This window comes from Hydra vulgaris, chromosome 13, assembly GCF_038396675.1.
Source record: "Hydra vulgaris chromosome 13, alternate assembly HydraT2T_AEP".
Classification (NCBI taxonomy): domain Eukaryota; kingdom Metazoa; phylum Cnidaria; class Hydrozoa; order Anthoathecata; family Hydridae; genus Hydra; species Hydra vulgaris.
The window spans coordinates 58,602,024-58,628,756 of NC_088932.1; the positions used below are offsets into that span (position 1 = coordinate 58,602,024).

Consider the following 26,733-nt stretch of genomic DNA (forward strand, 5'->3'; position numbering starts at 1 on the left):
TTAATAAATGATATGAAAATTAGTAAAATGTCACAATAGAAAAGAGAAAAAAATAATAGATGAATAGAAACTCCGAGTTAGGGTTATAAATAATAAGTTGTAAAAAGGTAATAAGATTTATAAACAGTATTTTTCTAAAAAATGGTTAAAGAGAGCAGTTTTAAATTTTGAGAATGATTTAAGAGATTTTAGATGGGAGTTCCATGTTTGTATGCTTTTATGTTGTATGGATTCATAGCGGTAATGAATAGTTCGGTATTTAGGTACACATAAATTAAAGTTAAAAGCAGATCGTAGGATATAGTTACAATTTCCCTATAACTAAAAAAAGTTAATAAATATAAGAGGTAGGTTATTATGATTTTGGTTCCAAACAAATAGACAATGTGATAGCTGAATAAGGTGACACTACTTAAGGACTTTAGATAAAAAAATAGAGTATGCTGCAGTTCGAATTAGTATGATGGAAATAATTTAATTTTTGAGCTTTATTTTGGAGTTAAGTTAGTCTTAAATAAGCAAGCTGCTTAGATTGTCCCAAACTTGACAAGCATAACTGAGGTGAGAGTGGACAATAGCATGGCATATATTAAGCAAAGTTTCATGATTAACATAATGACGAGTTTAGCTAAAACACCATTCGATCTGCTTAATTTCAATGCTAAGTCTTGAAGATGCAATGCAAAAGTTAAATTAGAGTCTATTTCGATTCCAAGATATGTAATAGAGTTAACTGGATTTATTTTCTGCCCACTTAATCTGAAATTTAATTGCTTATTTATTTTTGTTTGAACAGATTTAAATATAATAATTCCCGTTTCTTTTAGAGTTAAGGGATAATTTATTGGAGCGGAACCAATAAACAAAATAAGCTAGATCGTGATTCATATTTTTATTAAGTTTTTTAAGTAATTTTTTAATTAGGAGTAAATTGGTATCATCCGCTAAGTGATAAGCAATAGAAAATCTAAAACAAACTTTTAAATCATTGATAGAAATAAGAAAAAGTTATGGTCCTAAAACCGCACCAGAGCACCACGGAAGTGCATTTGCCCAGAAAGTTCACGCCTCCTTCCTTACCGGGACGCGAAAATATATCCAGAGCTCGTTTAGAACATGGATCTCCTGCTTATAAAGCAAGCAATCTAACCACTGCGCCACGGCCACAACCTCTTATACCGTAGTGTTGCAGTTTTTTTAGGAGGATTTTGTGCTCAACTGTATCAAATGCTTTTCTTTTGTCAATAAACACTCTACACGCAAAGTGTTTGTCATCAATGTCTCGTCTAATTTTCTCTGTTATTTCTATTAATGAATAAGTTGTTAAGCGTTTGTTGCGAAAATCACACTGGTGTTTGTAAAGAAATTTATATTTTTTCAAAAAATGCTCGAATCTTCACAACATTGCTTTTTCAAACAGTTTACTTAAGTTAAAAAGAAGTGAAACAGGTCGATAATTGGAGTAGTTTAGATAAGAACCCATTTTGTGTAAAGGAATTACTTTGGCTACCTTAAAAGCTTCTGTAAGAATACCATTTTTGAAAGAATTATTCATCATAGAACATAGAGGTTTGGAGATTATGTGATATACCAGCTTTAGAAGAAATATTGGCAGTCTATTAGGACCAAGGCTTTTATTATTTTTAAGAGTACCTTTTTATGAGATTCGCATCCTCACGGGATCAAACTGCTAATTTCATTTCTGTATAACTTAAATTTAGTAAATAATATATTTTTGGTATTACATTTGGTAAATAATAATTGTATTAAATTAATATAATAATTAATATAATAATTAATATAAAATAATAATGGTATTAAATTTAGTAAATAATATATTTTGGTATATACATTTTTTGATTTAGCAAATTTTTTATAAAGTATGTTTTTATTAGAAATAGATTTAAGAATACCAGAAGTTATACAGGCTTTAGTTTGAAGTTGAATTTGTTTTTTTGTTAATGCTTTATAAGGAGCATATGGGTGTAATACTTTTTCAAATGTTTTAAGAAAAAACTTATAGATTCATTTATATTATCATCTTCTTTTATGAGAAGTTCCCAGTTAATTTCAGAAGTTTCTGCGATAATAGAATCAAACTTTTTAAAGCTTCATTTAAAGACTTTTTCTTTTTTTTTTAGGAATACAGATAAATTGTGACAAATTGCCTAAAAGTAATTTAGTTTTATTACTTTAATTACCCGCTAAGTATTAAATTACAGCATTACGGAATCAGGGAAGTCAGGGAGCCGAGGAATTAAAAATAAGGGAATCATTGAATAGGGTGTTAATATTATAGATTTTTTCAAGTATAAGCTTTTTTCTTTTAAGTAAAAGTTTGAGAAAATTAATTTACAAAAAAAAAAGTAATTTAATACCTTTGCGCCTTATTTTACTTTTTTTACAAACCGCGACACGGCAATTTTTTTTGATTGATTTTCTCCCATTTGCTATGGTTTACGAGATTTTTGGAAACGGATGTAACGAAAACAGTTTATTTTATTTTTACACACCAAGCAAACAAATTTTCTCTAAATAAAAATTAAAATTGGTTTCTGAACCATTTTTTTTACCGATAAAGTAACCTACTATCAAACTCGTGGATATACTCGATCCATGATGCATCTTATAATCTAAAAATTCACACATGGGTTCATAATGTGTAAATCAAGGATACCAGTTTACAACATATACCTTCTGATAACTAATGTCTTAAATATATATGTATTTTATTAAAATACAGTAATTTCTATGTCTGTTTTGTTTAAAACTACTATTTAACTGTAATTTAGACATATAGTAGTAAACTGGAATTTAAGATCCAATTAAAATTTATCTTTATAAGTAATAACATTTATAGTTAAAGAAACCGTCATTTAGTCTATCCAGCTGATTATTTCTAGTTTTTGCACTACTTTTTTTAATAAATTGAATAATATCTATATAAATTTTAAAGAGCAGATTATATTAAAAAACGCATGGTATATATTTACACTTTAATAAAAATTAAGAAAAAAAAGTACATAAGTTTATATTTATAGTCCTAATTCAATGCTAAAGATAATAATTTTTTGCAACTTTTCATAAAAGTTAAGAAGTTGCGGACGTTTTGGACCAAATTTCGTATTTCTTCAAAAAAAGCTTTGGGAATTTTTAAGGCAAAAAAAAATCGCTGTGTCAAAGATATAATTTTGATTGGGGAAATGAATTTGAACGACATCGGCATAATTTACCTTCCTTAGCAACCTACATGGAAACATATTTAGAGAAAAATTTTTTTTTCCAGAAATAAGTCATACTAAAGTCAGCTTATAAAGGATATATACTTAACAAACTATATCCAAGTAGGCATTAGGCGCCGCCATTAAAGAAACTGAAACCTAAAAAAAAATTCGCATTCTCTTTTAAAGTAATAAAAACTAAAACATGAAAAACTCGTATTTTTGAAATCCGAAACCAAATTTTTAACAGATTTGTTTAGCTAACTGAATCTCAGAAATAAAGTTTTTTTGATAGACCAAAGTTTTTTGTTATTGTTTAATGTATTAATTTTCCTTGATCATTATTGTTATGCTAGAACGTCTTTCTTCCATTTGCAAACTTATAGAAAAATTAATACAGTAAGTCTATTTTTGTAAGTTATTCTGATTTAAGATTATTTAATTTGATTATAGTAGTCGTTCATTAGTTCATTTTGCTAATATATTATTTTTTTTTATATTATTTAAAAAAATATTCTTTAATTATTAAAGTTTAAACAAAAACATGCTTTTTTAAAATTCAAACCCATGAATATTTTTTAGGGAAGGTTGTTTAATTTTCTCTAATAAATTTTAGATAACAACCTTCCATTAATTTAGAGTTATAGCAGATTGCTTTAAACTGTTTTAAACATTTATACCTAAAAGTTTTAAATATAAATGTTTAAAACAAAGCAGTTTATTATAATTTTAATTTAAAACCGTTCCATTAACTTTTTTTTTTTTTCCCGTTATTTTACACATTTTACAATGTTATCTATAAATTTAAACAAATATATATAATTACAAGATGACTGGGGCAAGTAGAAGTCAAAATGACTTATCATCAAGCCCCTTTGTGAAATACAAAAAAAAAAATACAAATAAATTTTACATCTTCCAATATTATATATAAGAGTGAAATTAATAAGTTAAAAAAAAAAATAAAAATTTGGTTAGAAATTTTAAAAGGTTAAAAAAGAACTTAAAGTTAAAAAAAGAACTTAAAGTTAAAAAAAGACGGAATTTAAGATAAAGTATAAAATATAAAATATAAAATAACAAATAAAAAATTACAAATCTGTAAATATTCGTATACATATTAAAGACAATAAACAAAGAAAAAAAGCTTCATATGCATATACTTTTAATTAAAATGAAACATCTGGTATAGTATGTAAACTTATCCTCTTTCTTATAATAATTTACAATATTTCTAGGGGTTATATATACCCTCGTTATTCAAGTAATATAAAAAACCGTTAAAAAAACAAACAAATAATAAAACTTCAATGCAATGTGTTCTTGCGTCTTAAAAAAGAAAAATAAGGTTTCCAAAACGACGATGTGACGTAATCACCGTGGTCTTCATTCAAACCGCCTTCACCCGGAGAACACTGGTGAAACTGTATTTCCAAGGACTCTCTCACTTTTCTCTTAAAATAGTCTTCCTCTACTTTAACAGTGTTGTTATTATTCCAGCCAAAGGCACCATGGCAATTTCTGGAATGCCCCGCTACGGTCGAGTTTTTCCATTTTCCCTCAAAAGTATGTTTTTGATGTTGGCAAATGCGAGTTGAAACCTTGAGTTTTGTTTCACCTACATAGAGCTTTCCACACGAACACTCCAGTTTGTAGACTCCTGGGTAAGAGTTGTTGGGAAGTCGAGGCTTGTTTTTTTGAGTTATTAATTGTTGAAGGTTTTTTGGTGATTTAAAAACTGGAGTATAGCCTACACTTTTAAATATCTGTTTTAATTGATTACTTAATTTTGGTACCCATGGTTGAGAAATATAATTTGGTTCTAGTTTATTGATGTTATTGTTGTTGTTTTGTTGATTATTTTGCTTATTGTTTTTTATTTTTTTGACAATGTTTTGAAGTATTTTTTTGTTATAACCATTTTCTGTAAACATTTCTGTTAGAAACTTTAATTCATGATTTATGTGTTCTTTACTGCATAATACTAGCAAAAGCTCTTTGGATAAAATCTTTAAATACACCATAAATTATTTTTGGATCGTGACAAGAATGCGGCTTTATTTGCACATTAGTAATTGCATCTTTGCGATAGATATTAAAAAGATATGTTCCGGATTTGTTATTTGTTATTGTGAGATCGAGAAAATTTATTGCGTGTGAATCACTTTCTTTTTCAATTGTATATTTGATATTTGTGTGTTGATTATTTAACAAGTCGAGAAAACGTTCTGATTCTGCCTCATTTATAAAACGGGAATGGATATCATCTACATACCTTTTAAATGATTTTACACATATTGGTGGTGTAAGAAATTGTGCCTGTAGTAACGTTTTTCTTTATAATGTTGTAGAAAACTCTCTGCCATTACTACCATTAATAATAAACCTATGCATATAAAAAATACATATGCATATACATATTCAATATACATATGCATATACATATTCAATATACATATGCATATACATATGCATATACATATCCAAACATATGCATATACATATTCAATACAATATTGAAATTAAATAAAAAACATAAAAAATTGAAAATACAAAATTATTTCGATTTTTTAAAAAAAATGAGAGAATGTACGTAATGTTTAAATTTAGTAAGTGTTTTTTTTATAGTTCTTTTAAGTGTAGCAATAGATTTTATTTTTTTCATATTTTCGTCAAGAACCAAATTCCACAAGCGTGGTCCCCGGCATATAGTCGAGAAGTCAGATTTTTTGAGTGATGTTAGTGGGATGAAGTAATTACTCATCGAATGTCTTGTTTCATATTTATGATTAATTCGAGTGAAGCTTTTAAAAAAATATTTTGTAATCATTTCATTTTGAAGTTTACACATAAATTTTTTTTTTTTTTTTTTTTTTTTAGATTATTCACCTCCCCAAGGCCCGAGGGGGGCCACTACAGTCGAGGAGGCTACTCATTTTTTTGTGTTTTTTATTTTTTTAGTTGTTATTTGTGGTGCAACCCTCTCTCAACTCTTTAACTCCGAAACACGAACCTTGCCGAGCAAGGCCGCTGCGCAGAGAAACTAAGTTGAGCGCGGTACTTCCAGGGACGTGGTGGGAGTCGAACTCCGAACCTCTCGCTTACAAAGCGAGCGCTCTTACCACTACACCACTACCGCATAAATAATGTGGTGAATTACGTCTTCCAAGATACTAACAACAATTAGCGGTTGTTTCTTAATATAAACATTAATGTATTTGAAATGATGTGGTCTTCCTGTGAGGTATGGGAAAATTACGCCAACGTAATTACTTGTAATTAAGTTTATTTATTTTGTGGTTCTAAACTTTATATAAAAAGGGTGATATTTGTAAATAATTTATTCGCAGTCAGATGAAAATAAAATAAAATTGATAAACGAGTGAAATCATTAGTGTCTTAGGGAAAGTATTAAAAAATTCCCCACACTAAAAGGTGGCGACACTGCCAGGACCTACGAAACCTACGAGTTAGTAAAGAATGGACCAAGAGCGAATTTACCAAAGAGAAGTCAGCATGATAAGAATAAACATTAAAAACATAGAACGCAACACGATTAATGGCGACAAATCAAGCATAATCTTGGCGCTGGACAAAATAACAAATTTATTGGGAAGATTTGAAATGGCAAAGGATGAGCTGACCAGGAAAATGCTTGACGACGGCGAAAGCATCGATTCAGTTGAAGAATGGCTTTCGAAACCAGTAATGGAAGTAGAAGCAGCAATTGATATCAAAAACAAAATGGTGGACAAGTTGGATTCGATAAATAAAAACGAATGCGTCAGAAAATTTGAGTATGAAAAACAAATAGTGGAACAGCAGTTAACGATTCAAAAAGAAGCAGAACAAGCCTCATTGAGAAAACTTCAAAGCGAAGAAGAATGGTATTTAAAGAAACTAAAAATGAAAGAAACATTGCTGTCAAACTTCAAAAGTACACAATTACAAAATTTAATGGCGATTATAAAGACTGGTTGCGATTTTGGAATCAATTCACGGTAGAAGTTGACAACTCAAACATATCGAACATCAGCAAATTCAACTACTTGCTGGAACTTGTCGAAGGAAAGCCCAGGGAGGATATACTTGGTTTACCTCATTCGTTGGAAGGATACGATGAAGCTAAACGCATACTACAAGAAACTTACGGAAAAGATATTTGGGTTCACAAAGCATTGATTAAAGATTTGGAAGGATTGACGGCTATACATAGCTCGTACAAAATCAAAGAAGTTCACGACTTTTACAACAAGCTTGCAAGAACTGTACGAACATTGAAAACTATGCAGAAACTACAAACGGCTCAATCATTCGTGTATTCATTGATGGATAAACTTGGACCAGTTCGTGAAATACTTACACAAAACGATGATGGATGGGGAGAATGGGGACTGGAGCAACTTGTCGAAAAGTTGCAAAAGTATATTGAAAGGAATCCGTTGAACTCAACTTTTAACTCAAGCGACGAACAAACAAAGGGCGATAAAAAGAACACGAACGTTCAGTCAAGGCCCTATGAACATCGAAGCACTACGTTTAAACAATACAATGGCAGTCTTTATGACAAAGAAACCAGGGCAACTAGTGGAAAGCATGGATGTGTCTACTGTGGGTTACAAAATCACAAAAGCGAAGATTGTACAAAAGTACTAACTGTTGCAAGACGCAGGGAGATTTTAACAAACAAAAGATTATGTTATAACTGCATTGGTTACGGACACTCGGCGGTAAATTGTAAATCAAGAGGATGCAGAAAGTGCAACAAAAAACATCACACGTCCATTTGTCAAGATAGGAACGCAAAAATGGATGGTAACATTGAAAATAAAAAAGAAAACATGGGAACGGTGCTTAATGCAAGCACAACCATTCACCCAACAGTGATCGCAAAAGTAAATGGTGAAAAAGTAAGGATAATGTTGGATACGGGTGCTGGAAGTTCCTATATATGTACGAATTTGATAACAAAACTAAAGTTGAAACCTACACGAAAGGAATATAAAAGTATTGAACAGCTCTATGGAACTGTGGACAAGCGTGTGGAAATATATAAGGTTACGCTAGAATCAACGACAATACCGGAATTTAGCATCAAAGTCGAATGCGCCAACGCAGAAAAGGAAACACTCACCTTTTTACCGAATCCGATGATCAAGGATGTTAAGAAGCATTTTGCAAAATTGAGGAGGCTGAAATTTAGCGATGATGAAGGGAGTGACGAACTTCAACCTGTTCACATTATACTCGGTGCGGCTGATTATCAGCGAATAAAAACCACGGAACCGGTAGTTCTCGGAAAAAATCCGGATAAAGATCCCGGAGCCGAATTAATGATGTTGGGATGGACTCTTTCTGGGAGACGAACACAATTTAGTTCAGGTATTGAGAGAAGTTTCTTATTGAACACTGGTCGTGATGAGTTTGAGCAAATGTGTAGTTTAGAAGTACTTGGATTATCGGACACAAATAGTGAGTCAATGTTCCACCAAGACTTCAGCGAAAAACTGCATCAAACCGAAGAAGGTTTCTATGAAACCAGAATGCCGTGGAAAAAGGGTGTTGTTAAACTACCAAATAACAGAAACCTGGCTCTTAAAAGATTGGGAAGTGTGACGACTCGATTGAAAAAACTTAAAAAACTAGAACAGTATAATGAAATAATGATGGAACAGATCAATGAGGGAATATTGGAAATGGCACCAGAAAAACCTACGGGAGAAATTATTCACTACGTTCCTCATCAAGCAGTAGTCAAGGAAAATGCCGAGTCAATAAAAATGAGAATTGTTTATGATTGTTCAGCTAGAAAAGACGCTCAGTCACCTTCATTAAACGACTGTCTAGAAGTGGGACCATCGCTGCAACCATTAATTTTTGACATACTCGTACGAAATCGAATGAATAAACTCTGCGTTTTAGCTGACGTGAAGAAGGCGTTTCTACAAATTCGAATACACGAAATGGATAGAGACGCACAACGCTTAATTTGGTATAAGGACTTGAAGAATATGGAATTAACGGATTTACGATTTACAAGGGTGATTTTTGGTTCAAGTTCAAGCCCTTACATTCTTGGTGCTACCATTAAAAAGCATATATCAAAATACAAGGACATTTATCCTAAAACGGTGCTTGCTTTGGAAGAAGATACTTATGTCGATGATATACAAGCAGGTGGAGAAACGGAAGATGAACTTATCAGGTTTAAAAATGAATCAACGCAAATCTTAATGAAAGCTGGGTTCCAGCTGCACAAATGGCATAGCAACGTGAGCAAATTGGAAAGCAACGCTGAGGGCAGATCAACAAAAATACTTGGGATTCCTTGGAACAAAGAAACGGATCAACTATCGATTGACTTTACTGCTTGCATCAATAGTGGAGATAAAGAAGTGATAACAAAAAGGAAAATGCTATCCGCCATTAACAGTGTTTTTGACGTATTGGGATTTAGTGCACCTATTTTAATCACTGGAAAAATATTATACAGTCGGCTATGCTTGTTAAAACTCGGATGGGATCAACAAATTCCATATGAACTTTCAGAAGAATGGAAGACCTGGATCAAGGCAATACGAATTAAAAGAACTATTTCAATTCCGCGGAGCGTTCTGTCTGAAACAAGTATTGAAATGGAGCTCCATGGATTTTCAGATGCAAGTAAATCAGCAGTATGTGCATGCATCTACATTGCAGTGAGCCACCGATATTCGAAAACCAGTAACTTACTTGTAGCGAAAGCACGGATCGCACCAAGGGATCTTAGTATTCCTAGACTGGAGCTGGTAGCAGCACACACCTTGAGCAAGTTAATGAATCACGTTAGGAAGACATTGAACAAGTATAATATTATTGAAGTATATCATTGGGTTGACAGTACTGCAGTACTTTATTGGTTAAAAGAAAGGGGCAGTTGGTCACAATTTGTCAGGAACCGAGTTCAACAGATATTATTAAATGGAGAAGTAAAATGACTTTATGTCCCAACAAAAGAAAACCCAAGTGATCTTGGATCAAGAGGAGTAAGTCCTGAGAAACTAAGAAGTTTGTGGTTCAATGGACCTATATGGTTAAAACACAAAGAAAATTGGCCAATTCAACCAGAAATATTTGAAACGCCGAACGCATTATGTGAAACTATTCATTTAAGAGAGAACGTCAGTATGGCAACAGAAGAAATAAAGGGACTTCATATATTTAAGGAAATATTGAGTAAACACAAGTATTGGAAAATCATAAGAATATCATCTTTCATAAAAAGGTTTATTTACAATTGTCGGAATGAAGAAAAAATAACAGGACCACTGAATGCTGAAGAGATGATAGAAGCGGAGTTGGTGAATCTTAAGTTACTACAAGAAGCTGTTGCGATAAAGTCCAATGTGGAACTTAAACAGGATGAAAAACAGCTTTGGAGGTGTCATGGAAAAGTCTCTGGGTATAATCCAATATTTGTACCAAAAGGTTTTCAACTAACTCTAAAAATTATTGAGTATCATCACGCGAAAACGTTACACGGGGGAGTAGGAGATACAATGAGTAGCATTAGAGAAAGATTTTGGATACCAAATTTGAGAGTTGCTGTAAAGAAGGTCATTCGTGAATGCAATCTATGTAAGAGATATAGAGTGAAACCGCTGTTACCGCCAACAAGAGCAATGTTACCACGTTTTAGAACTGAAAATATCGAACCGTTTACGGTTACAGGTGTTGATTTTGCCGGTCCGCTAAAGTATAAAGCGCAAGGGAAGTTGGTTGAAAAATGTTATGTTGCACTGTTTACATGCGCATGTACAAGAGCTGTCTACCTTAGACTTTGTCATGACCTAACGGCAGGAGAATTTCAGAGAATTTTAAAGGAGTTTGTTGTAAGAAAAGGACCACCACAAATGATGATTAGTGATAACGCAAAAACGTTTGTGGCAACAGGGAAGTGGTTACTAACACTTAAGAAGGATGAAAATCTCGCAAACTATCTTGCTACCACAGCCATAAAATGGAGGTTTAATTTATCAAGAGCGCCATGGTGGGGAGGTTTGTTTGAAAGATTAATAGGGATAATGAAGAAAAGTTTGTCAAAAACAATTGGGAAAGGCATCCTAAACTTCTTTGAATTGGAAGAAGTATTGCTGGATGTGGAATGCGTTATAAACAATAGACCACTTTGTTATCAAGGTGACCAATTCGATAAGCAAGTATTAACACCAAATGTATTAATGAGGGGTAGACAGGCAGTTTTGCTTGAAGAAGATATCGATTTAATAACAAGGGATGATTGCGCATTACGGAGAATCAAGTTTGTGAAAAGTTGTAAGAATCACTTAAGGAAAAGATGGATGAACGAGTACGTGCACGCAATGGAAGAACGACAACAAGCAAGGGAAAAGAGAGGTAACGTGAAACTCCCAGAGGTCGGAAGTATGGTACTCATAAAAGACGATGTGAAGGACAAGGCTCTTCTCAACATTGGTCGAATTGAAAACAACATTAAGGGGAAGGATGGAGTTATTCGTGGCTTTAAAATACGTCTTGGAAATGGTTATGTAATTGAACGACCAATTCAGTTGGTGTGCGACTTGGAAATGGGGTGTGGGGCAGAAAGCGGAATCGAATCGGAAGAGAATTTAGAAACCAAGGCCGAAGAGGATACCTTGAAAAGAGAACCAAGACAGGCGAAATTAAATGCACGACAAATAATCAGTTCCATCATGGAAGACGAGATGGCTGATTAAAGCCGAAGTCTCAGCTTTAATCGGGGGAGTGTGTGGTGAATTACGTCTTCCAAGATACTAACAACAATTAGCGGTTGTTTCTTAATATAAACATTAATGTATTTGAAATGATGTGGTCTTCCTGTGAGGTATGGGAAAATTACGCCAACGTAATTACTTGTAATTAAGTTTATTTATTTTGTGGTTCTAAACTTTATATAAAAAGGGTGATATTTGTAAATAATTTATTCGCAGTCAGATGAAAATAAAATAAAATTGATAAACGAGTGAAATCATTAGTGTCTCAGGGAAAGTATTAAAAAATTCCCCACAATAACAAGTTATGGTATATATTTAGTTGGCATACATTTAGTGCATTTATTTCCTTGAGTAACGGCTCGGCACTTTTGTATCTACTTGCGCCCAAAACTAATCTACTTGCTTGCTTTTGTTTTGTATAAATAATTTTTAGGAAAGATAAATGATTGTTTGCGCAGGCAATATTACAATAGTTAATATGACTATGTATAAATGAAAAGTATAAATTTTTTAAAACATAAATTATTTAAAAGATGTTTTGTCTTGTACATAATCCTCAGGGTCTTTGAAACTTTGTTCTCGACTAGCTTTATTTGGCTTTTCCAATTTAAATTCTCATCGAAAATTATTCCTAGTATTTTCATTGAAAAAACTCTTTTTATTTTAATATTGCTAATTGTTAGTTCAGGTAATTTGAGTGGAAGGTTCTCGGATTTAGATGACTTAGCAAACAAAATATATTTCGTTTTTTCAATATTTAATGAAAGTTTATTTGCTTCAAACCACTCATTAAGATATATTAATTCTGTGTTTACAATATAAAAAATATTTATTAAATTTGAGTCGGAAAAGAAAACATTTCATCATCAGCATCAGTAATATAATTAAGTATTTTTGAAGACAAATAAATATCATTAATATAAATTAAAAACAGCAGGGGTCCAAGTATTAATCCTTGGGGAACTCCGCAATTTATTGATTCAAATGGGGAACATGTTAAGTCATATGGTACTCCTTGTTTATGATTTTGTAAATAACATTGCAACCACTTTAAATTGGAGTGAACTACTCCATAATTGTGTAGTTTATAAATTAGAATTTTGTGGTTGACAGTATCAAATGCTTTTGATAGATCTAGTAAAATTCCGAGTGTGTAACTGTCGTTATCAAAACCATTTAAAATTTGGTTGGCAAGATCAATTACTGCATGTTCCGTGGAATGGTTGTTGCGAAATCCAAACTGTTTATGATAAAGGATGTTGTTTTTTTGCAAGATAATTGTACAGTCTGTTGTGCATAATACGCTCTAGTATTTTGAAAAAACAAGAAAGTATGGAAATTGGTCTGTAGTTAGATTTTATTGAGTCATCACCGCCTTTGTATATCGGAATTATTTTTGCTAATTTTAGTTGGTCAGGAAAAATGCCGTTTTTTAGGGAAAGATTAAAAATTTTAAAAAAAGATTTCTCTATAATATCTGAGACCGCTTTTACAACATCAGGGTTAACTTCATTCAGACCCGCACTTTTATTTGTTTTCAGCATACTAATTGCTAGTCGAAGTTCATCAATTAAAAGCTCCGACTCCTCCATGAAGGAATCAGATTTTTTCAAAAAAGATTTAAATGATTTTTTTCCCTCAGAAATTGCACCGGCAAGCTTTTTTCCTATATTTATAAAAAAGCTATTAAATGTTTTAGCAATTTCTTTATTAACAAAAGCATCTCCTCTATTATCTTTGCAATGTTTTTGGAAGATTATCACTTTTCACAATTCCCACTCCTGTTATTTCTTTAATTACATTCCATGTTTTCCTTGCATTTCCAAATGTTTTATTAAGTAACGAAGAGTAGTAATTTTTTTTGGATTGCTTTTTTAATTTTTCAAAAGAATTTTTATATTTTTTGTATTTGATTTCATTTTTGTAGTTCTTTTTTTTTAAAAATTTTTGGTAAAGTTTCTGTTTCCTTTTTGACGACTTAATGAGTCCTCTCGTCATCCACGAACTTAACAAATTTTTAGAATTAACAATTTTTTTTATTTTTGGAAAGGCCTTTTCGTATTGTCTTGTAAACATGCGAATAAAAAAATTGTAGCCATCATTAACGTCATTGCAATCAGTTAATAATTCCCAGTTTACTTCATGTAAGAGATTACGAAACGTGGCGATTGATTCATTATTTATTTTCCTTACGTATACCGTTTTTGTTTTTATTTTATTCTCAAGGGTTGCAGAATTTATTATCAGAAAAACTGGAAAGTGATCAGTTAAATCTGTTTTAATAGTACCACTTTGGATTTTAGTCCTTGTGTAATTATTAGTAATAATATTATCGATAATAGATGCAGTTGTTTTAGTCACACGTGTTGGCTTATTAATCATGGGAAAAACGCTGTATTGCAAAAGTGTATTTATAAAATTCACGACTTGGTTATTAGCTTTATTATTCAATAAATTCAAATTAAAATCACCTAAGAAGTAAACATTTTTTTTTAATTAGCTTTGGTAGCAAATAGTTTAAGTGGTTTTCAAATTGATTGTAATTACCGTTTGGCGGTCTATATATTGCAGTTATAAATGTATTTTTATTTGTTTTATTAATTATTTCAATAGTTAATGACTCACAATCAGCGTCATTTACTTTGAGGTTTTCAACATGTTTAAAAACCAATGAGTTTTGGACGAAAATAGATACGCCCCCTCCATTGCCGTTTTCTTTCGGTTGATGAATAGGTTTATATCCTGATAATTGAAAGTTAGAATTTATCGCGTCTCGATGACACCAAGTTTCTGTCAGACAGATAATACTAAACTTGTTACTTATATTATTTAACATCAATTTAAATTTTCAAAGTTTCAGTTTTTATTTATGCTTCTTATGTTTATATGTAATAATGAAAAATAAGATGATAAAGAATTAAGAACATGTTTAACATTGTCAACATTGTAATAAGTCGTATCTACTGAAATTTCGTCAAAAAAGTTTATGTTTTTATCATCGTCATTAATTCGGTTTAGTTCATTTTTCCTTTAAATTAAACTTTAAATTAAAACATTTTATTTATTAAACTTTTACTTTTTTTAATAAGAATGTATTTAGCATTAACAAAATTTTTAAATTTGTACCAATTTTATGTCATAAATTAAACGTACATATTATTCGCCTATACCTATTTTAATAATACTTATATATACACCAGTACCTATTATAGTTTTGGCTATAAAGTTAGTATTAAATTATATTATTAAATGTTTACTTAATCCACCAGCAGTATCTAATTTTTGGTACAGTAAATACAAGTTTTGGTGGCATTAGAATTAAAATTTAGGCATTTTAAACTTAAAAACCAAGTCAATTTAAAAAGCAACATTTCTGTAAAATACGCCGCTTATATATGACTATTATTGGCTTATATAATGTTTAATAACAAATAAAATGATGTAGTCAGATATTTAAAATATATATTAAGATATTGGGTATTTAAAGTTTGCGCCTTAAAATTTATAGCGTCTAAAATCAGAATACGAAATTTTCTCAACGCGAAAAGATAATTTTCTTGCATCATCAACGGAGGTGCTGGACTGACAAACATTATCTATAAACATACAAAAAATGAAGTTCTCAAAAAATAATATTTTGATAAAAAATGTGAAGATAAAGATTGGATAGAATTAAAATGGGCAAAAAAAAGTTTCTACTAATTCTGCTTTTGATAAAGGTTGTTCATAAATAATATTAAAGAGTTCAAAAAATGTCGTTGAAAAAGAAAATGAAAGATTGCTGAAAACATTCTTCAAACGATGATAACCACGCATCAGAAGTTTTATTAAATTTTATTATAGAAAGTTTCAAAAAAGTACAACATTAGGTCGTCAACTTACTCAACAAGTACCTGATAATTCACCAACATCGCATTCAAGCTAACTTTCCAATAAGACTTTAATTCCCAGACTGGAATAATATTCTCTAATAGCACTTTTGATTATAGGATAGGAATTCTCTCCACAACTAAAGGAACCCTTTTACATATAAAATCGGACATTAGAGAGTTTACACGAAAACTTACATTATAAGAAAAATTCTATGAATCATAAAATAAGGATATTTGTAGGGAAGAGTGGGGAGAAGTGGGACAGCATGAAATTTCTAATTAGGAGTGTTGCCTAAATACTGTTATTTAATGTAAAAAATTAAATTTCTTCCACTCTATTTAGCAGAAATTGCTTTGTTTCCTTGCATGTGCTAGAAGCCCTAATTTTGAAATGTACCTCAACCTTTTCAGTCCCAGACGAAAAACAGTAAAACAATTGTAGGTGAAATGTTCTTATCGATGTAAAAGCTATAAAATAAAAAATACTTGTCAGAATTTCATAAATGAGACCTTGTTTTGTTTGTCTGAAATACGGCCGCCAAATCTTTTTTCAATTTTACTTTTTCTTAACTCTAGTTAAGAAAAAGTAAAATGTGATCAAATGCTATTATTAGAGTAGTCATATTTACTAAAAAATGTCATGATCGGCATAGCGGGTCACAGGGACTGAAAGGGTTAAAAAAGTGTTTACATTGGAGTGAAGTGGGACAGAAAAAAGAAATATTGCTACTTCCAGCTTTTTCCCGTCACCATTCGATTATTTCGATGGTGAAAGCTCTTGAACATTTTTATGTCGATTATGTGATTTTATGATTTTATCAGTTTCTATTTAATAATTTGTGTTAAAATGTTATTTTAAAGTTATTTGTCTCACTTCTACTCACACTTGCCCCACATTGCCCTAATGGCACGGTTTCTCTAAAAGCAAAAATTTATATACTCAGTTATAATTGGCTGGAAACCTAAGGGTATTGAATCGGTGTCTAAAAAGAAGGTTTATTCGTAAAAACTTGTTTGGTTCAGTTTATACATAAAATAAAAAAGATATTGCAATTACCCTAAAAAAAATTTACGGGTCTCCCCACTCTCCCCTATATTAAAAAAAAAATAGAAATATAATGTTAAATCAAGTCTATTTAAACTTGATGAATTAATTTTGAAAATTAATTAAGTAAATCTTATAAAAATTCCATCACTTCAATGCATGAAAGAATTGCTCTCTAAAAGAGCTCAAAAAAAAAAAAAAAAAAGAGGATATCGTTATTAAAAAAGCAGACAAAGATAACAAATAAAGAATTTAACTAAAAAGTTAAACAATTTAAATGAGATCCCCTATTTTCTGTGACGAAATATGAAAAAAACAAATACTGAATAAAAAAGTTTTCGAAAATCCTTCAAAAATGATTGCGAAGCAAAAATGCTTGACACAAAACGAAATTGATTACATTACTAGTTTTAAATTACTCTAAAACTATTTAAAAGGAGATACTCTAAGAGTAAGATTCCTTTGTTTCGACTTTCATTATGATATTAATGACAACTAACATATTAGAAAGATATATTAAAAACTTCTCACGTTATCAGATGGCCGAAGTTACTCATTAACTGATTAAAAAATGTCTTAAGTTGCTTAAAAGTCATTTTAAAATTAGCAGAATGTTTATAAAACAATACGTATTATTATTAAGATAATTATCTTTTAAAGAGGTTTTAACACCCTTTTAGGAGTCAATATCAAATCAAATCAAATATATTTAGAAACAAGTTATAACATTTCAAGGAAATTTACAATAGTACAAGTACTAATAAAAAGTAAATACATGAATATACAACATAAGGTTGTATATTCAACATAAGGTTGTATATTCAACATAAGGTTGTATATTCAACATAAGGTTGTATATTCAACATAAGGTTGTATATTCAACATAAGGTTGTATACTCAACATAAGGTTGTATATTCAACATAACGTTGTATATTCAACATAACGTTGTATATTCAACATAAGGTTGTATATTCAACATAAGGTTGTATATTCAACATAAGGTTGTATATTCAACATAAGGTTGTAGTCAATGATAAAAATAGTAATAATAACTAATATCAATAATACTAATTATTATAATAATAATAACAATAATAATAACAATTGTAATAAGAACAATAACAACAACAACAACAACAACAACAACAACAACAACAACAACAACAATAATAATAATAATAATAATAATAATATTATTAATAATAATAGTAACAATAATGATAACAGTTATAATAAAAGGAAAACTTCATAGTTAAAGACAATAACAGGAGCAAAAAAAATTCAGTAAATAATGACAGCAACAACAAAGATTTAGTACGAAGTAGAGAATGGTTGAATAAAAAGCGATAAATAAATAGATAATAATATTAATAATATTATAATGAAAAATTTAATAAAAATTTTTTAAAATGGCAAATAGAAAACCAGAGGAAATAGATGTAGATGGATAAGTAAGGAATTTCAAAATGTTAAAAATATCAAAGAATTTCAAAATGTTAAAAATATCGCTATAACTAATTTCAATTCATTAATAATTGAGGGAAAATCTACTTGAATAAAATTTTTAAACATAAAGAAGCAGGTAAAGAAAAAGGATAAAACTTTGGTGAATAAAGATAATTGAGTTTTAGATGATGAAACTAGAGATGCTTACTTAAGCAACCATTCTAGTATTTGTAGTATAGAGCAAGAAAGATGCAATCTTTTAAAAATCAGACAAAAATTGCAAAGTTTGTAGCTAGAAAAAGTTCAACTATGTTTACAATTTCAAATTTGTTTTTAAAAATTCATTAATATAATAGTATCAATAACATTGCAGTAAATATAAGCAGACAACTTGACGGTGGAAAGCAGTAAACAACTGAGTTTTATTTCGGCTAAAATTTATCTGCAGCTAAAAGTTATCTGATTACCTGCAAAGTCACTGTCTAAAGTGTCGAAGAAAAGTGATCTTATTTAAGATTGGTTTTCTGTTTAAAAAAGTTTTACTTTATGATGTTTTGTCCAGACAGAAGTATAAAGTTGTCTCATATATATAGAGAGAAATAATAAAATGAAAAAAATATACGGAGAATCATCAACTTAGTGAGAAACAATTCAAGACTGATTAAAACCTTGCAGTATCCCATAGATTAAAGGAAATGAAAAAAAAGGAGTGTGTTGTCCATCAAAGATATCTTAAAATGTGTTTAAAAAGGAATGATTTGTTAACTTTAAACATTTTTTAAATACAATAAACAACGAGAGCTTATGAATAAGATCAGTATACAAGACTTTACCTAAAATATTTGACTTGTCATGAACAGTAGAGTTCTTACTCTTTCAATTTTATTGGCGATATATTTTATTAAAATGATTAACAAGGAATGATTAACAAGGAAAGATAGTGCTAAAGTATCTATTAATCATAAGAGAGTTGTTAGTCTCTAGGTAGGATATTAGAAGTTTATGAATTTTATAAGGTAGGGTATTAGAAGTTTGTTAATTAAAAACTTGTAATAGTAAAAGATCTTACTGTAAAATAATAAAAGAGTTAATGAAATCGTTAAAGTTTTTAAAAGTTAGAACCACAGATGCCATTCTATAGATGCAGGAAAACAAAATTTTTTAAAGTTTTTTAAAAAACAGTTTTAAAAACATAACTACCATATCAACCTGCCATATTAAACCATATAAACCTAACCTAGTTATATATAAGTTTAATTGGTATAATACAGAACATAATAAATCTTTATTAGTAATAAGTGTTGTGTTAGTTAAACCTTTATTAAAGTCAGCAAAATAAATGTTTTATTAAAGTTATAATATAATAGTTTTTTAAAATAAAACTAAAATTTTTTGTGAGCTTAATGTGTTTTGTGACACCTTAACTACTCGTTGTTATTTTAATTTTCAATCAACATCATGGCCGCCACATTCTAAAACAGAGCCCTATGCGAGGCCCTGTTTTAGAATGTGTTTTTTCCCGCAAAGGATTTTTTCGAAAATATTTTTTCTTCGCAAAATATTTTTTGCGAAAAAAAATATTTTTCTTTGGCAGATAAATAATGAAGTTATTAACTAACTCCTGTAATTAAAACAATTAAAATGACCTGATTACTTTCAACCAAACAAGTTTGCTAATTGGTACAAGATTTGTATTTGTCAAAAAAAGTTTTTTTTATCTTCAGATCGTTTAAAAATGTTATTTAAAAAAATTATATTGACAGTGTACCATAAACTATTTTTAATGCTCTTGGCCTGTTTATTCCATGAGAACTAAAAACCAAAAATTAGGATCCATTAAAATACTGTCTTGATTACAGTTAAAGACACTTAAAGATTGTCTTAATGATAATATAAAATTAAAGAAAAGTTTTCAAAATTTATTTGAAAGAGAATATATTTATTAGTATTGGTAATATAAATATTATAATTATTTTCATAATTGACATTTTCGGGTTTTTTCCAAAGTAAACTTTTCAATGACATCACTGAAATCAAATCGTTTTTCTAAATTATTTTCAATATATAATATGGAAAGATGACTTAAGCAATCTTGACAGGTTGTGCTTCTTTGCCATGATTTCAATTTATTTGCCAGTTTGCTAAGTGATCTTTCTGCTGATAATACGTTGTAAAAAACAGTTTAATAACCAGAGAGATATTGATAAAAGTCCCTCGAAGTTGTTTGTCATAAATTCAGAAGACGAAAAACTTTCAATAACTGTTTTATAAATACTTTTCAGAAGTATTTCACTAGTTTCTAGTCTTCTGACTTAATTAGTGAAATACTTTACTAAGTCAAAAAGATCTTTCTTGTATGCATTTACAAATTTGGCCGCTTTTAAATTTAGGTCTACATCTTCATACTATTGCAAATTCAAAATGGATTAGAATAAATTATATATTGCATTGGAGTTTTCAAATCGTGTGCTCAAATCATTAATTATAAAATCCAAATCTGGATAAACTACAGAAGTTTTGAAATCTTGATCCGGTTTAAGAAAAGAATTTCTTTTTTTAGGAACTTGAAATTGTATTTTAATAACTTTTGCAACAACTTTTTATTTTTTGTATTTTACAACAACTTTTACCTCTTGAACAATACTTTCCTATGAGTCACGTATGTGAGTTATCTCCTTGTTAGTTACTTGTTAACGTTAGCAACTATTAACTTATATTTCATAACGAAAATGAGTTTAGCTTTAGGAATTGCTCTAAGAAAAAAACTGCAATATATATATTGCAATATGCAATATTGTTAAAATGTCTGTTTGTTTTCTACTTTTTAATTTTAGACAATTTTTTCTTTTCTTTTCACAATTTTTTAAATTCAAAACAATAATACTTTAATCGGATTTTTTATTTTTCCGATTACTACCACCTGAAAGGGGATCTACCTACACTGGGTCCTGGTAGTAAAAGCCCCTCTTGACTACCAGGCCCCTGTGCTACAGTACCGCAAATCTCTTCCTCTCCTTGTGGGGGCCATTCTCAACATAAGAATAATGAAAATTTTTATATAACTAATTTTATATAGGAATGGATATCAGAGTTTTAGAAATCCTTGTCAACAAAGTTTCTTCAGATTGGCAAAAATTTGCTTTTAACTGGTTTGTTGATTTAAATTCAGCAATTGCTATAATTGATAATATAAATGCTAACAATTTAAATGCTGGTAAAAATGCCGCCGGTAAAAAATTAAAAATGAGAGCATTATTGACAGTACTCTATGAACAATATCCTGAAGATTACGAATCGATGATTACAAGTTCACTGAAGTATTTGAAAAGAAATGATGTACTAGAAGAACTAGAAAAATTAGGTATTTTAGTGTTGTGAGTTGTATGTTTTTGGAATTTGTTTTAAGCTTAGAGCTCATTTTTTATAGTTTATTTTTTATTGTTTGTATCAACTTTCTAAATTAAATTGTCTTATATACTGTGTTTCAATATTTGTATTGCTCTATTTTAATTATTGTATTGTTCTATTTATTTAATAATTGTTTTATGTTTACTCAAAGACTTTATTTTATTTATAACATTTCTTATTCTCACACAAAAAAAAAAGGTGTAAACATAATCCTAACTTATTCTGTTATATCTGTTGCTGCACTTGTCAGAAAAAAGAAGAAGTATTACCAATCCTAACTCATTATGTTACATCTGTGGCTACACTTGTCAGAAAAAAGAAGAAGTATTACCAATCCTAACTCATTCTGTTACATCTGTGGCTACACTTGTCAGAAAAAAGAAGAAATATTACCAATCCTAACTCATTCTGTTACATCTGTGGCTACACTTGTCAGAAAAAAGAAGAAATTTGATAAAAGTAGCTTAAAAATCATATTTCGATAACTTGGTGACCAAGATAAAAAGTATTTCGATAACTTGGTGATCAAGATAAAAAGTATTTCGATAACTTGGTGACCAAGATAAAAAGTAGGCACCGCATACTGTATGCCATATTTGCGAATAAAATCTTTGAGCAATCAAACCATATTGATTAATGGTATTTTTATCTTGCCAATATCTCTAGTATTGTAAAAAAAAAAATTTATCCTATCCCTTTATCCTTTATTTCTTCTGCCGTTAAATTAACGCAACATTTTAAAAAGATTCCAATTCCAATATTTTAAGAATTATTTTTGTCAGATTATGAACAAAGCATGTCTGCTACTGAAACGGAAGAGTTTATATCAGATTTGAAAGAGTTCTCTAATGCAAAACGTTTAAAATTGCCTCAGTGTTCTAGTCTGATAGAACTGAATGACTTAGTGTGTAATTTAGGACTATTACCCTCTCAATTAAAGGGATCGATGATAGGTTTGCAAATGTTTCTTACTTTACAACATGAGAGAAAACATTTTATTAATTTTTTCCAGAAGTCCATTCATTTTTTTTCTGCAATGATATTTCAGGTCTCCTATTAAATTTAGTTATTTCTGTATATAATCCAACAGAATGGAAACTATTATGAATAGCTCAAAGCGAAGCCCCGGTAATATTTTTGTTACTGTATTAATCTGCCATTCTGTTTATTTGCAAGAGCCTTACAATGATATTAAAATGGTGGTTAATTTGATTTGGTCCAGAATACAACTGATTATTTGTGTAGATCTAATACTGTCTAACTTTTTCTTTGGCCAGCAGAAAGGTTTTACTCAATTTTCATATTATCTATGCATATGGGATAGTCGAACATGAAAGCAACACTAGATATAAAAAGAATGGCTAATAGTGGGAATGCTAAATATTGTGAATAAACTAATTTTTCGCAGAAAAAAAAATTATTCAAACATTTAATCTGAAACTTGGTTTTTGGTAAGTCTTTGGTAAAATAAGACAGGGTGCTGGTAGCGCCTCTTTATTTCAGGGAACTGAAGAAGAGATTGAGATTTTTAACATACTGAATGATTTAGAAGAGTCTATGAAACAAGACAGCAAAATGGAGTGTGTTTATGTTTCTGGAAACAATGTTCACAAAGAAATGAATAATGTTAAAAATACTTTTATTTATTATGAAATAGCAGTTACTTCAAAGAACTTAATAGGGGAGATTTAAACTTCCTGGTGTGTCAGTAGGTGTTTTTCAGTTACATTTTATTTATGAAAGATTTTCCTGTTTATCAAAAGTTATCTAAATATTTTAATTCGATTTATCAAATTTATTTTGTCATGCACTTGCAAAAATAAACATTTGTAGTAGAGTCTTATCTAGTATACTTTTAAATAACAATACAAAACTGGCAACTCCACAAAAGAACCTGCACAAAATGTAATGAAGCTGCAGTTAGAATAAAAAATATACATTTACTTTTTTAATTGAGAAAAAAATTGAACTTATGTTTTTTTTTCCGTAAAAAATGTTTTTTTTAATCAGCCTCTAGTTTTTCCATTCGGTTGCGCGATTGCAAGACTTATTGTTAAGATACCCTTGTAATAGACCTAAAACTAAAAGAAAAACAAAACACGCTTGTTGAAATCTACATTATTTGTCAACGAAGCAAAATCTTGGTGTGTCAATCCAGATAAAGTTCAAGTATCGTATGATGTATTAGCTTTGTCTATATCAATATTCTTTGTATATATTAATATATATAACTGATAAAGCCATACCAGTTGTAATTGATTATCTTAACAATGGTATAGTTGATCTTAAAACAGGAACCAAATTACCATTTGCTGATATGCACCAATTATTAGAATTATGTCTTAGCCGATGCAATTTTTTGCATAAAAATAAAATTAGAATTATACTTAACTCAGGTTCAATTGGATTATTACAGATTGTTATTGTTGCAGAGGCATTCTAACAAAAATTCGAAAAAAGTGCTCTACATATTGCGGAAATCAATAATTTTTTTACCAAGATTTTATAGAAGGTAGATTGATAATAGCTATGTTAGATTGAGTCAGTTAAAAAATTTTTATTATTATTTATTTTAAGAAATCAACAAGACTCCAATATTTAGTACATGTCAGAGATTGAAAATGAACAGAGAGAACGAAATTTTTTAGATGTAAAAACAACTAAAAACTTATAATGAAAACACAAATAATTAACATTAAAATTTTGTAGTTCACCGTGAAGAAGCTATAACAAACATACAAATAAAACTTCAAATACCAACCCTGCAACTATTACTGAAGTTTTTAAAGGTTTAATATCACAAGCCACCATCATCTGCTCCGAAAAATATATCAATACCGAGATTCAGTGTATGATAGATATGTTTGTTGAAAAGAAGATTAGATTGCAAAAAAAACTAGAAAATAATGTTGCAACAATAAAACTAACTTTAACTCACAAACTACACAATAAACTACACAAAGCACCAAGGACATGTCAAAGTTACTTTTACAACACCAACTATTTTAAAAATAATTCTCTGTAACAACCAATCTAGGTTAATGCGAAATAGCAACCCTGGGGTGTACAAGCTTACGTGTTCGTTTGGGGGAATTTATATTACGGAAACAAAAAGAATACTATACTAAAGCATGAAAGGCAATTGGCATGCTTCTTTAGAGACTGAACATTGCAAAGAATGCCATGGGACATTCGACTGGCAGCACCAAAAAACGTTATCTATAAATGACAAGTATTATGAAAGGAAAATAAAGGAACCGCTTGAAATTTATCATGCGCAAACATGTCAGGAAATTAAACGGTTCCCGGTACTACTTAACAGGAATAACTGGGTAAAAGTTGCTTTTAATAGTTGGAGATTATTATTTAAGAAAATCATAAAAAAACAAAACATTTTTTATTGAATTCGTCTTTGTAATGACTTCTATTTAGCAACCAGACAATCTCTAATGGACTTATTATAAAAGGACAAAAATAGACTTCGACAAAGCACTAATTGCAACAACTTTAATTACAACTATCAAAAATGAATTGTCTATAAAAAATGTTTGTCTTTCTAAACAATCATTTTAAAAACGGACACTAAATGAACAATCTCGATTTTTTAATGAGGTATAGAAGATCTATTTAATATATAATTTGGACTTATAACGAGTAATTAAATTTTCACTGCAGCATCGTTTCAAAAACTGAAAACGAGCACAAAATTAAAAATACAATTTTTCTAACAGAAGTTCATTTTTTAATTTTTTGTCCAGCGTGTGCTGTTGATTAAAAAGTTAATGTCTATTTAAAAACCTCAAAATGGACTATTTTGTGCTCAATTGAAGTTCATTAATTACTCAGTTCAGTTGTTTTTCAATTCTCAGTGAATGTGCGTGAAAATTTATTTTTAAAATGCCCTCTCCAGTTTGGGATTACTTCAAAAAAGTTGAAGGTAAGTTTATCATTTAAAAAATTTTCCTTAGTCACTAAAATCTTTATCACCTTCAATAAAATTATTTTAAAAATATGTGATCAAGGAGTTGTCCTTTATAAAATGTGGATTAGTAAGTAGAAGATTCCAATAGGTGTTAAAATTTATTTAGGTTTGTGAATAAAACAATAGTGAAAAAGAAAAATGTTTTTTACTTTCATTTTATTGATGAATATCTACGCAAGTTTTAAACAATAATTAATCATGGGCAATGATCGTCATTTGGAGTTTTGATGTCATTTCAATATTTTTTTAATATTATAAATTTACTACATAACAATCTTCAAATAATACGGTAATGAAAGATTTCTGGTTTTATGAAATCAAGTAAATTTAGACAAAATCATAGACACCAAATAGACAAAAAATTATGCTTTGTAGACTTATGAAGTGAAAATTATTTTTTAACTGAGCAATCTTAGGACACCATCAAAAATTTGATAGACACAACAAGAACAAAAAATTAAACATTTGTTGTGTCCATTACAACATACAGAATTGTCTATGTCTGTGTTGTAAGTCTATCCATAGACTAGTCTGGTTACTACTTCTATTTGGTTTGACTTCTACTTTACTTTAAACGGTTTTTAAATTGGCATTCTAAGCTTGATGACGGAATTAAGTTTGATGAATACATATTAGAGAGAAATATCACATAAAAAAAAATTAGTTAGTAAACTGCTGTTTTTGATGTTTTATAATTTAATGGTACTGTATAAAAAAAAGTTTAATTGTAATAATATGTTTATTTTTTATATTAAATTACTCTAAATAACTTTAAATATATGCCAATAGTTTAATTACTATAAATAATCTTAAATATTTTTCAATACTTGAGTCTTTATTTAGTACATAATCATCAGTTTAGCGCCTTGGCTTCAAAAATTAGTTGTTTTTTAGTATAATAAACCCCATTTTCTCATAAAACATGAAAATTATATATTCAGGTGTTTTCTATTTTTATTTTAAATTAAAAAAAAATTAAAATCCTTAAAACTATACTCTACTATT

The 26,733-nt window shown here is 29.5% G+C and overlaps 3 protein-coding genes across 4 annotated transcripts in view; 2 read left to right on the top strand and 1 right to left on the bottom strand.

Annotated features, from left to right (window-relative positions):
* Positions 1-3,469: 3,469 nt before the first annotated feature.
* LOC136089234 (NACHT, LRR and PYD domains-containing protein 9B-like) overlaps positions 3,470-26,733 on the top strand; it is a 63,504-nt gene continuing 40,240 nt past the window's right edge. For both annotated transcript variants that reach the window (XM_065815039.1, XM_065815040.1), the window contains exons 1-2: positions 3,470-3,620; positions 21,415-21,699. In XM_065815039.1, coding sequence (XP_065671111.1) covers positions 21,417-21,699 — 283 coding nt within the window. In that variant the 5' untranslated portion in view covers positions 3,470-3,620; positions 21,415-21,416. The remainder of the gene's footprint in view (positions 3,621-21,414; positions 21,700-26,733) is intronic.
* Positions 4,529-5,245, bottom strand: LOC136090054 (uncharacterized). The gene has a single exon (XM_065816162.1). The coding sequence runs from the start codon at positions 5,243-5,245 to the stop codon at positions 4,529-4,531; it is 717 nt and encodes a 238-aa protein (XP_065672234.1).
* LOC136090055 (uncharacterized) lies at positions 6,846-11,956 on the top strand. Its single transcript, XM_065816163.1, has 3 exons — positions 6,846-6,976; positions 7,036-10,136; positions 10,218-11,956. The coding sequence occupies exons 1-3, from the start codon at positions 6,846-6,848 to the stop codon at positions 11,954-11,956; spliced, it is 4,971 nt and encodes a 1,656-aa protein (XP_065672235.1).

What these genes read in the sequence shown, in the direction of transcription:
- LOC136090055 (XM_065816163.1), top strand. Translation starts at nt 6,846, where the DNA reads ATGGCAAAGGATGAGCTGACCAGGAAAATGCTTGACGACGGCGAAAGC. An exon ending in AAAAACAAAATGGTGGACAA is followed by an intron (nt 6,977 to 7,035) that starts GTTGGATTCGAT and finishes AAAAACAAATAG; the next exon opens with TGGAACAGCAGTTAACGATT. An exon ending in TTGGTTAAAAGAAAGGGGCA is followed by an intron (nt 10,137 to 10,217) that starts GTTGGTCACAAT and finishes TCCCAACAAAAG; the next exon opens with AAAACCCAAGTGATCTTGGA.
- LOC136090054 (XM_065816162.1), bottom strand. Translation starts at nt 5,245, where the DNA reads ATGGTGTATTTAAAGATTTTATCCAAAGAGCTTTTGCTAGTATTATGC.